At 40.9% G+C, this 12,500-nt stretch overlaps 2 protein-coding genes across 4 annotated transcripts in view; both read left to right on the top strand.

Annotated features, from left to right (window-relative positions):
• Positions 1 to 4,851, top strand: part of LOC138054445 (pre-mRNA-splicing regulator WTAP-like) — a 10,134-nt gene extending 5,283 nt beyond the window's left edge. For both annotated transcript variants that reach the window (XM_068900882.1, XM_068900881.1), the window contains exons 5-8: positions 1 to 74; positions 1,578 to 1,756; positions 3,343 to 3,497; positions 3,971 to 4,851. The exon at positions 1 to 74 is cut by the window's left edge. In XM_068900882.1, coding sequence (XP_068756983.1) covers positions 1 to 74; positions 1,578 to 1,756; positions 3,343 to 3,497; positions 3,971 to 4,677 — 1,115 coding nt within the window. In that variant the 3' untranslated portion in view covers positions 4,678 to 4,851. The remainder of the gene's footprint in view (positions 75 to 1,577; positions 1,757 to 3,342; positions 3,498 to 3,970) is intronic.
• Positions 4,852 to 10,615: 5,764 nt separating this feature from the next.
• The window catches only part of LOC138054431 (NADPH oxidase 4-like), a 29,652-nt gene continuing 27,767 nt past the window's right edge, over positions 10,616 to 12,500 (top strand). For both annotated transcript variants that reach the window (XM_068900873.1, XM_068900872.1), the window contains exon 1: positions 10,616 to 10,778. In XM_068900873.1, coding sequence (XP_068756974.1) covers positions 10,707 to 10,778 — 72 coding nt within the window. In that variant the 5' untranslated portion in view covers positions 10,616 to 10,706. The remainder of the gene's footprint in view (positions 10,779 to 12,500) is intronic.

The following is a 12,500-nucleotide window of genomic DNA, read 5'->3' as shown; positions in this document are numbered from 1 at the left end:
AAGAATCCACAAGGCGTGAAAATGTTTTGGTGATGAGACTGGCTACGAAGGAACAAGAAATGCAAGATCTTTTGGTGAGGAGAAAAAACAAGGATTTGTTCATAATGTACACCATTCAACAACAACTCATGCGCTGTGTAAATAGACACAGCAGGAGGCAGTGTGGCCCAGTGGTTAGGGCGCTTGCCTTGAGATCCGGGGATCCCGGGTTCAAGACCCGCTCTGACCACTTGTTGAATTTGATCCTGGTAGTCCCTGGTTCAACTTCCCAGCTGCACTTGTAAATAGGCAACTGGTTTGCTTCCGGCCAGTTGGGATTCTTAACAGTTGTAGTTGTTGTGTTCTGTGTTTCGTTGATTGTGTTTCATTGGCCCTGACAAGCGCCTATGGGGGAGCGGCCAATTAAGTACATGTATGTATTGTATGTATTGTATTGTATAGACGCTCACTAACTGAACAAAGGCAGGAGGGACACAACCTTCCATTTCTCTGGTAACAGACAAATACTGGGAGCAGTAATAAACTGTGCCACAACCATCTCAAAGACTTTATGAAGTCTTGTAATGATTAGGAGATACACTTTGAACCTGATATAATGAATCTAGCAAAATTTTATTCCTATGAAGGTACAATGAGTAATTTGTTAAAGTACATATACAGTAAAATGAGTGTAAGAAAAGTTCATTATCTCTTATACTGTGTACTTCAACCAGGTAGACTTTATGAGTTAATTTTACCAACAATTGTGGCTATATGTGGCTTGGCAGGGGTTTTCATTAAGTTTTAAAGTAGAAGGGACCCTGTGATAGAGTAAGCGGGCACCCTGGCTTTTGATCTTGAGACCTCTTTTGAGGTCAGTACTCATTAATAAAACCCCTGAGTACATGTAGCTATCGTCCTCTGTAGAGATTTTCAAAAAACACCTTGCTTACAGTGTTAATGCACTAGTTACAGTAGTGCACAAGCCAAACTAGGAGGTCATTGTACCAAACGTTCCTTAATTCATTGCTGGACCAAGCATTGTGGCCCCGATTTGAATGTCAAACTTCACCGTTTGTTCTTATGTGGCTTCTAAGCCCAAATGTTTGTTGTGAAGGAGTAAACCATAAAAAACTGCCCATTATAGTCATTCCTTTGGATTTAATTTAATACTTGGAAAGGTGGCTTTTTCCAGCCTTCTATCCCACTTGAGCAAAATCCAGCAATACTTCTAATAATAAAGTATTACTGCAGTTTCTCTACTTTAGATTTTAGGCTGAATCAGATGTATGGAAAACTGCGCTGATAGAGCTGAAGGGCAAAATTCTTGGGGGGGGGGGGGCTTCCTTGATTGGTAAATGGTCTGAAAATATAGTCTCTGGTTACTTGTGACTTCAATCAAATGGAATTTGAGTTACCGTATATTCTGGAGGAGAAATGAAACTGATTCCATTTTTGACACTTTTGAAAATAATTTGGTGACAGAAGGAGGTTTTGTTTGGTAGGAAGTTTAAGAAAAATATTGTTTTGCACACGAACATGTACAGCTGTATGAGCAGGAAAAAAAGGCAAACACTTTTATTCTTTGTTATTGTCAGACGCAAATCCACGATTTAAAACAAGCTCAAAATCCATCATCAATACAGCTTCGCTCCACACTTCTGGACCCTGCGGTTAATTTGTTGTTTCAACGCATGAAAACAGATCTGGATTCGGAAAAAGAGAAACTGGAACAAGCTCAGAATGATCTTAGTGCTTGGAAGTTTACTCCGGACAGGTGATAAAGATTTTCTTGAAGATCCTCTGAAACTATACACAGTCACTATTTGGGGCACGATTTTCGCTGCCTGGCTCACGACACCTGAACAACTTTCCCATTTTTTTCATGCTTGCTTGTAGAAAGTGAAACTCTGCCATGTTTTCTCTAATGCAAAAGCAGGCTACACGAGACGTCAAGCCTTTGTTATATAAACTGCAAGACTGTTTGATGCCTGGTTCTAGGGGCCTAGAGGTTCCAGTTCGTTAGAAAGAAGGCACATTTGGGTATCCAATTAGTGCGTCTCAGTTGTGCAGATTGTACATATTGCAGGTTGGTCATTGCAAAACCAAGTCCCGAATTGTTCAGTTGTACATTTGTCTGAAATTAATTTTGATCCGGTAAAGGTGATTCAATCTCTCAACTAGTAAAACGGCCGTACACTTCACTTCTGAAATCACAACAAAGCGTGGTGCTGATAGTCCCAAATTGCGATAGATATTCTTGTGTTCACGGTAGTACTGGAACGAGCGTGGAATGGAGACAAATTGTTTCAACCGGAAATCGGGAGAAACCAAAGACTGTGAATTCTCGAATTTATTTTTCAAAGCTAACAAACCATTTCCAAGTTCATGTCTGCCGCCTCTTCAAATTGAGTCTAAGTGCGAAGTTTTGTGATGGTAATAGCCCTTATTCACGATAGCGGCTATGTTGGTTTCAAATTGCCATGCAAATTAGCCATGTGTTATGCTGGGGGCAAACATTGGAATAAAGGCAAATTGCGGAAAATCGGCTCGTCGAAATATTGAATTAACATTACTAAAATTACATTTTAGAATTTAGAATTAAGTATCTTTTATAATAATTTTATATCTTTTGATTGCCTCCGACATTTTGACTTATCTGCTCGTTTTTCAATACAAAATCATCGAAGTAACTTGTGTAAGCATTCTATTTTACTACTTAGATGATAAACATTCAATGAACGTGAGAAAAATCATATGTGTGGCTAAGATGTTCGTTATAACCTCTCGAACTTGTGTTGTTTGCCCCCTCAAAACTTTGTAGCTAATTTGCATGATAAAGGCAAATCCAGCATGGCGGCTATCGTGACTAAGGTCCATTAGTTCAACTTTAAATGTGAGTAAAAACTAATTTTCATGGGAAAAACTTCACACTCGCTTTGAAGAGGATACAGACATGAACTCGGAATGGCCTGTTGTTGCAACGAAAATTCACACTTGAACTTGCTTGCAAAAGGAGTCCTAAGTGATCGTGACAAGAACATTTATTCCTTGACCCTCGATTAAAGACACATTCTTGTCAACCTATCAAATCAATCAATGCTAATTCTGGTGCGAGAAAACACGAGTGGTTACTTCAGTCAGGAATTCGTTTACAGTAGATTTCAACGCTTAGTGGTGAGCTTGAAAATCTTACGCTACAATGAGAAACCAAGATAAACCAATTGCGACTTGCTGCAAATTCTGATTGGTTCACCTTGCTATTATGCACTGTTTGTGATAGTGAAAATAAATCTTAAGCAACTCGGTCAAAAACGTTTCTGGGCCCCGGGGAAAAGACTATTTTTGTGTTTTGTTTTTCAGTGTTACTGGGAAAAAATTAATGGCGAAATGTCGCATGCTGATCCAGGAAAATCAAGAGCTTGGTCGACAGTTATCTCAAGGCAGAGTGGCGCAACTGGAGGCGGAACTTGCTTTGCAGAAAAAATACAGTGATGAGCTAAAAGGAAGCCAAGATGGTAAGGACAAACCTCTGTCTGCATGCAGGTACCTCTTCGTACTTGGCTCCAGTTGGACCCGCGTTCAATCTCCTCCCCAGAGTCCGCTTTTCTTTTGGTCAGCACCAAGAACTCTGGCCACTTCCAATTTATGCGTAGTCGTAGTGAAGGTCCATTTTTGTAAACGTTGACAACTACTGTTGTTTCAAATTTCTGAGCCTGCGTAGACGAGCCGCAAGTCCGTGGATTTGTGGACTTTCTGCCTCGGAAATGGCCAGAGTCCGTGTTCTTGGCGCTGACCAAAGGAAAATCGACTCTGGGGATGGGATTGACCCACGTTATGCAATAACAGACGGCTGAATTCGCAGAAGACTCCTCGGGATATTTCCTAATCCGTTCTGACTCTCGAAACGTCAGCTTTCGAATTTCTTTACGGTGATCAATTTACCTTATCAACTCAGTTGATAAGCCCAACTTCCTGGTTTTAATTTCAGAATTGAATGACTTCGTTATCCAGTTGGATGAAGAAGTTGAAGGCATGCAGTCCACGATTTTAGCGCTTCAGCAGCAACTCAAAGACTGCAAACAGCAATTGACTCAATCGCAACAGCAACTGCATGCTCGTGAAGACAAATTAAAGATCACTGAGAGCTTACTCGCTGATATGCGTCAGCAAAACTCACCAGTCAGCGTTAAATCGGAGGAACAAGATGAGCATGCGCAAATGCAAACGTCGACGCCACAAGTGGAAGTGAGGACCAGCGATGTCGAGTGCGCACCCGGCGCCAAGGAAACCAAAGCGGATGAGATTAGCGATAGGACGTCCCCTTCCGAGATTAGGACATCCCCTTCCGAGATTAGGACATCCCCTTCCTCCCTGCAATGCGAAAACAACAGTGAAAGCGAAGAAAGGATACTGCTAAGCGCTTCTGTTGTAACTAGTACTGTTCCGGTTAGTAAACCCGTTCCCAGTGCCCCCTCAGCATTCTCTATCAGCCAGTTGCTATCAACAGATTCGAACTCCGTTAGTAAGGAGAAAAAAGAGCTCAACTCTCTAGAGAACGGTGGCGCGGTTCAACATAACAACCCCCCGTTAGAACCTTGCAGTGAAATCACTGAATCCCCACTTGTCGCAGCCATGGGTTTAGTGGAAAGGATTGGGTGTGACTCGAACAATTTTAATGGGGAGGTTACAGGGTGAATACACTCCAATCCGCTTCTCGTCCCTCCCACCCCTGCGCACTCTTCTCCCAACCCAATCACCTACTCCACACTGTTGCTGTGGACCAAATTGCGTATACACTCAGGAAAAGCAGGCCTTTCTTTGTAGGACGTTTGGATGTCTTAACTGTCAATAAACATCATTTTGTTTTCATTACGTCCTCTGTTCTTATGTCTCGTCACATTGTCAGGAGAAACATCTGGCCTCGGTGGTTGAAAGCCTGGCCGGATCACTTATGCGGTGGATAAGTCACTATCAAATAGTTATACTCTGTGCGAAGAATTCAGCATTTTCTTTACGTGATCGTGGATATTTACGCATCAAAGTGTGTACGCGAACCTTGGCCATGCAACGTTAAACGTGAAGTGTATAGACCGTATTCATAAATGGCGGCTAAGTAATTATTCTTTTTTTCTTTATGCTAATCATCCTAACGAGCCTCGTAAACACAAGCAAAGTTCAAAAGAATTTTTGTTCCAAAGTGAGGCTAGTTAGGATGATTAGCACAAAGACAAAAGAATGATTTCTTGACCGCCATTTATAAGTACGGTCTATTCTATACTGTGGATATTGACCAATTCTAGGTATAAAGTTATACAGCCGTTAAACAACTGGAGTCTGGTGTAAGCACTCGAACGGTCCTTGAAGCGAATTTGAAGGAAACACTTCTTAATTTTGCTGCGACTCAGCAAGTTGGACAAGTTAGATAACCGATTCTCGCGCAGTCAAAGGTGGCAAACTACGCATTCGCTGACCAAATGCCTGAAAAGGAGAAAAACAAAGAAGGAACCGCCAACAATGCTTCTGTACGCGCTGCCAAAGCGTCGAACCATGTGATGCACGCCGATATTTCGCTTTATTAAGGAGGCCAGAAATAGTTTCTTCTTTTTTCACACAAATAAACATATTAGGGCCGTTTATACGGGGAATAATAAGCCGCGGCTTACATAAGACGCGAACTGGGCCATTTATACGAGTGCCGGTTACATACAACGCGAAATGCTCGTATAAATGGTTGGCGGCCAACTTGTCCAGTGATGACGTAATTAATTCTGATGCCTCGTTTTGGGGTAATTAATTATGAGCATTACAAGATAAATGGCTCGAGTAAGCGAACGAGCTGGATCCAGTGAAGTCGTAGACGAACACTTAGTAGAACTTACACTGGCTGGAGTGACGCAATTATCAAGTTGGTACCACTACAAATACTGAGAAGCTGTTTCTCTTCCGGGGCACTCCACATTCACTTTTTCGCTGAATCGTTTTCTTTGGTAATTTTCTCAGGCGAATGGACGGGAGCAAAAAGGAAGTCTGGGGAAGTCTGGGCATGAGCCGTTCATGGCCTGAGCAAGCTCCGGACAACGTTTGAGTAAATTTATACGAACACTTTCACGTCCAAGATAAGCCGCGGCCAAGATAGGCACAACCCCAAACCCCTAGGCCAGGATATAAGCCGCGGCTTGAGCTAGCTGCGGATGGAGTAAGGCGTGAACTTCGAGTTTGTACCATTTAAACGGAGTGTTCGCATCTTAGGTAGGCTGCGGCCAGAGTAAGCCGCAGCTTATTTTCTCTCGTATAAACGGCCCTATTCTGTCCTTAGTTAGGCTAATCATATCAAGACAGATTACCTCGTCCCCCGTTTTGACCCATTCCTCGATTGCTTCTTATCTTTTTTAGAGGCAGTCAGTCTAAAATGGCAAAAAGGTTTCAGCCCCTTTCCACACTAACACGTTTTCGAAAACCTCAGTTTGCGAAAACCTCCGTTTATATATGACAGTCCACATTAAAACGATCGAAAACGGAGGTCCAAGAAACGGAGGTTTTTGAAAACGCTTCAGTGAAGTGGAGACTTGAAAACGGAAGTCTATCGTTTTAGTGTGGGCGGCGAAAACGGAGGTTTTCGAATACGCTTGACTTTGTTATTTTATGCATGCCTCACTTTCCGGTGCACCTCCAGTGTGGACGTCCAAATACGTTGCGAAAACGCTGGTGTGGACGATGATCTTTTTATCCGTATTCAGGGACCCGGAGGTTTTGTAAATATCGGTCCCAACGAAGACTTGCCAAATCTTTCAAACTTAGATCTTCAAATAAATCGATAAAACTAAAATAAAAAGGGAGCAACTTCAGAATACAACCAGAAGACTTAGACAAGGAGAGCGACAGCGGCAACGAAAACGTCACTAGCTTAAAAATGTAAATTAGCGCAATCGCGTGAAAGTATTCAGTCACATTATTCCATCTTCAGTTAACCTCGCGGCCACGTAGCTGCATAGCCACAGTTTATGCATTTGCACGTTTAGGGAACGGTCAATAATTAGAGCCGGGTGGGGAGGGGGCTGGTGCAGATAGGGGGTGGGTCAGCAAATTTCATGCAAGGATGAAAGGGAAGGTACAAAAATTACGAAAGTGTATTGGCAATTTTTCTCAAGACGTTATTAAAATACGCTCAGGTAAACAATTAATATCATTTACATTGAAATCAAAAGGTTTATGGATTCTTTGCGATAACAATCTTAAACTGAATTTGTGAACATCCCTTCAACTTTCATCTGACTCGTCGTTTCCAACTGACTCATCATTTTCATCTGAGTCATCATTTTCTTTGTCTTCACTATCACTAATTACAACATTTGTGTACCATCATATTAAAGTCCTTCACATTATACTCTTGGATGTAAGAATCTGAGATTCGGTGGATAGCATTCTTATTTCAATAATCATCCTAAGAAAGTTGAAACGTGATTACTGATTTGGAAACGGCTTCCAGCTTTAAATTGTCCATTTCAACTTCTTGAGAAAAAGAAGCATGCATTTCAAATGTACTGTTCAACTTGAAGCTTCAGGATTCTTAATAGCCTTTCTTCGGTTCTCTTCTCATTGGCCGTTTTTATGCTAGAGACGTTCAAGTCGTCTCAAGACGACTTTAACGTCTAGTATAAAAACGAGAAAGAAGACAGACGCATTTAACGTCTGACGACTTTAACGTCTTGTTTTAAGTGCGTCGTTGAGACGCACTTAAAACAAGAAAAGTCGAGTGGTTGTCGAGTAGAAGTTTGAACATGTTTCAAACATCGCTATACACGATTAGTATAAAAACGGGACGCCCTAACTTGGACGCATTTAGCCCTGAGTCCTTTGTTAATCTGCACTTCGTTCTTTCCTTGCTCTCTTGGTCGACAAGACAAACAAGCCATGCGCCGAGGCTAAATCTAGTTCCTCGTCCATCGCCAGAAAATGCTGATTCCTAGACTGATTTCTGTCACAAAAAAAATATTTGCGTCTGTCCTTCCAGGCGACGTCGAGACATAAATTTGAGAAGCTGCAATTCCGCCACGTTTATTTGCTCATATATTCGTGTGTTAACGTTTATTTGGTGCCGAGTTTGCTCGCGCTTAGTGTCTTCCGATAATAGAACCTAGCTATTTTTTTAGAAAAATCGGCTTGTTTTTGTCCGTTAGTTTGTCTACTTTTATGCGTCCCGTTTTTATACCAGACGGATTTAACGTCTCAGACGTCAAATGCGTCTTGACGACTTTAACGTCTCTAGCATAAAAACGGCCATTGAGACCGGTTTTTTTTCTATTTGTTGTCTCAGTAATGTGTCTTGAACATGTTTGTAACCGGAACTAACACTTCTGTGACCTTTCTCACCTGTTCAGCAAGACTGTATGGCCTCAATGTTTCTTACTTTCTCCTCCACCTTTAAAAGTTTTACAATACTCCTCAGATTTTCTTGGGTACTCCAGCATCTCCCAGTAACAAACTTTCCACAATTGGCAATGATATGAGAAAACAGACGCGTTTATGCTTCTTCTTTCTTCTTCTGGATACTTGACTTTATGCCTACCATCACTTAGTCAGTATTGTTACAGTTGTTGCTTAACAGATATTTATCATGGCGGTTTTCGTTTGTTTTTTTAATTATTTTTAATTTTTAATTTTTAAAATTTTTAATTTTATTTTTTTTTTATTTTTAATTGAACTAGTGAGCAGCACGTCTGCGAACTCAAAGAGTTGTAAAACGATTTATTTTATCCTACGCGTTTCGTGTGACATAATTTTGGGGCCCACAGTTTTAGCTGTGGGCCCCAAAATTATGTAAGGCACAAAATATGTCACTCCTTGCACACCTCTCCGTCTGTTTCCTACATGCAAATCCGCTCTTGTAGGTGCGGTTTTACTTAATGTAAAAATATTTTTTACTCTCTTATGTAGGTATATATACAGGTCCCTTGTGTTCTATTGTAAAACATCCCTGACGAAGTGTGCGTTAGTCACACGAAACGCGTCGGATAAAATAAATCGTTTTACAACTCTTTGAGTTCGCAGACGTGCTGCTCACTACCGCTAGTTCAATCTTAAAAATTTTAAAAATTCTTAAAAAAACACAGAAGTGCAGCAGCGGTATTACGAGAGGGTCATGACACTTGCAGTTCTTACTTCTAGTCTCACAACTGCAAAGATTTTAAATCATACTCATGCGTTCCCTCATACAGGTCGTTTATAATATAATGACAGGTACAAACGTCATTCATTAGTTTCTCCCAAAAGTATTACAATCTTTTAATGGGTATATTTAACGACTTCTGGAGAAAAACATTTTGAGGAGGTTGCAGGGGGAAGGGGACAGGGTTAGAAAAAATTAGTCTTACAGGTTTAAGGGGTCATGAAAAACCAAAGATGGTATTACTGACTCAATGAGATACCAGAAGAAACCTGAAAGTTGGTAGAGCATCGCGCCGGCATCCCAAGGGGTTATGGGTTAGGGTTCCGTTGAAACTGCCTGAATTTTTCCGGTGTCAATCATCAAGAGACAACTGCTTGTTCACATAAATGCGAGCAGCACTTCAATTTTTCGTTTATTTTGCCGTGGGTCTGTTCAGTAATAGATCACAGATGACGTCAAAATGTGGTAAGAACAAAAAGAGGGCACGCGAGGCGATATCCGAGTGTGTCACTGATATTCTTACCACATTTTGACGTCTTCTGTGATCTATTACTGAACAGACCCACGGCTACATGGAATCTATTTGTTTTATATAATAAAGAATTAAGCTTTATTCGCATAAAAGCTGATGGTGATGTCAATCGTGTGTCTGTCCTCTAATAGATCATAAGCAAGAACCAATCAAAATCCGTGAATAACTTGGGTTATTATATAAAACCCACTCTTCAAATAAACATTTCTTTCTTTTCCAATATACTTCAACAAGCTCTTTCATTCTCAGTACTGACTAATATTCTATTGATCCAATTGTCGTCCTTATCCGTTTCTTCTGGCTTTTGTTTCCCTGTTACAAGAATATTTTAATCTTTAATCTTTAACAGAGGTGCCCCTAAAAAAACTGTAAAAACTATACTAGGATATATATATATACACACAATATATCCTATCTGATACGTTACTTCTGCCTTCCATTAATTGTCCACTATGTTTGGGAGGTACCGAGGCATAAATAATTATTACACTGTAATAGCTAACACCAACCCTAAGCTGACCCTATCTGTCTTTAGGCTCAATGTAGACTCAATCTTCTTAATTAATTAAAGTGTAAAATAAACCCGATTTGCCAGAGCGTATAACCTGAAACCTTTTGTAGCACGTCTGGCTCGCGTGCCTCGCTGTTTCGCGCACTTTCTACATACCGTTTTCAACTTCAGCTAGCCTGCGAACGCAGACGTATTTCCGGCGGTCGTTTCTCTCCCCCGAAAAGTAGCTACTAACGACCGCCGGAAATACGTCTGCGTTCGCAGGCTAAACTTCAGCCAACCAGGTACTGAACTATTGTTGTTGTCCGTCAGGTGAAGGGTTTTTGTCAATTTTTGTTTTGTATTAAAACACACCCACCCACGCCCAAACCAATCTGCATTTATTTTTAATCCATGTGATTGCCTAGTGTACTTCAACGCATAGTTCACAGAGTTGGATTTTGATCCATACAAATAGTTTCAATCATTGCTGTCAGGAGCAAAGACAAGCGGAAATTGAAAACAAAGCGACGCAAATGGCTAAGCCGTTGAAAATCAGAAAGATTCTTCACAAGCTCCTTGCAATCTTTTCTCTTTCTTTTGGACCGGTAAGTACGGTTTCCGCTGTCTTGATCGAAAAACATGACTTTAAACGAGCATTATCGGTACATTTGATGGTCTTCAGCTTAATTGCTGAATACACTGCAGTTAATTGCATAAGAATAACACCGGTCTTTCCTGAGCATTCATGAAGCCTTTGACACCATAGCCGTAGCCCGGCTTTTGTTTTGCAACAGTAAGCTTCTTTGTCTTGCGTGTTTTATACATAAAAATTTGGTGGAGAAACATCTGTGTGAACAAGCGACTTTTGATTCCGAATTGATACATGAATGGAAATTCTTTGAAACACTGGAATATGACTGTGACCTCGCAAATTTTAATCACTTTGCTTGGATTTACTTCAGACCGTTTCGAATCTGTCAGCGTTTCCGTTTACCTTGAACAATTTTCAGTATTCCAACGGAAACCTTACCCACGCTGGCGCTTCGGCGTTTTACTAATAAAAGGAGTTGTGAACACGCCATCCCGCAAACAAAAAAACAGCTACAAACACTTCAGGGGGACTATTTCCGGGAAAAATTCTATTTGTTCTCAGTTTTATGGCCTTGATTTTAGACTTAATGGAATGTTTAGGGAAGGCGAGGATAAGTTAATTCACTGGCATATCGAAGTTTTGTTATATCAAGGCCCTTTTCTTCTAAGTTTACTGTAAATGACACCAAGACTAAATACGGTTTGATATAAATACGACTTTGGTAATCTCGGTTCCGATTCTGCTATATCAATTGCTGTTCGACTATCCTGGGTTCGATTCCCAGTCTCGGGCGACATTTGTTGGCTCGCTATTCTTAGGTTTCTAGATCTCTACCTCCTGGTATGTGATTTGATACAATTCAATTTATTTTGATATCGATTTGATTTTGTTTTTAGTAGAGCACTTGAGCTTGGCTATAACAGGTTTTTTAAATCGGGGATAAAAATATGAAGACCATCTTGATTTACGAATTTGTGTTTACATGCTTATATAATGAGTGATTTGCCAGTAGGTCTCCGCTTACTGGCAAATCATTCATTGTGCTTTTGTGCTCATATGCTAATACAAGTGCTGGCGTACGTGGTTAGCCTTGTAGTGCTGCATGGGTGAATGAAACGCAGGCATCTAGTTAACAGGAGTACCCAACGGAGCCGCTCTGCAAAATACCCGCTCTGCAGGGCGGAATTCCTCTGGCTGGGAAATTGAACATTCGCTACTTAACTTGCTGGAAAGTCTTTGAAAACACCACGCTTGCTGGAAAATTACGTTGCAACGCGGGTTCCGGCTAGATAAAAAAATCTCTAGTTTGTAGAGTTTGTGTTTCTCGTGGTAACCGTACTATAAAAAATATACCTATCTTCGCACTGTTGAATAGTTCCTCATTTTCCAGGTATAGTAGAGCGAGCGAAACATGCAATTAATTGAGTGTGAAAATCAAGCCACGCGAGAAAGGCGAAACGAGATCTCGCGCAAATACCTTTGAAATCGCCCTAGTTGAGTATTTTGCCAGTACAATATTTTGTGCTATCCATGGTGCTAATTATTGACTGGGGTGTGTCAATGTTAAGTTATGCAATAAAGCAAGGCATATCATGCTGTGAATTCCTGCGAAATAGTTTCAACACACTGACTTGAGCGCACACACCGCTAACGGTCTCCTATTGTTTGCCTAAACGTCTTGTTTGCCCAAACGTCTCGTTTGCCCGGTTTCGCTTTCGGTTTACATTAATCTTAT

The sequence above is a fragment of the Montipora capricornis genome, chromosome 6 (genome assembly GCF_036669925.1).
Source record: "Montipora capricornis isolate CH-2021 chromosome 6, ASM3666992v2, whole genome shotgun sequence".
NCBI lineage: Eukaryota > Metazoa > Cnidaria > Anthozoa > Scleractinia > Acroporidae > Montipora > Montipora capricornis.
The sequence above is the reverse complement of the archived record's forward strand: the minus strand, read 5'-3'. Positions and strand labels throughout refer to the sequence as shown.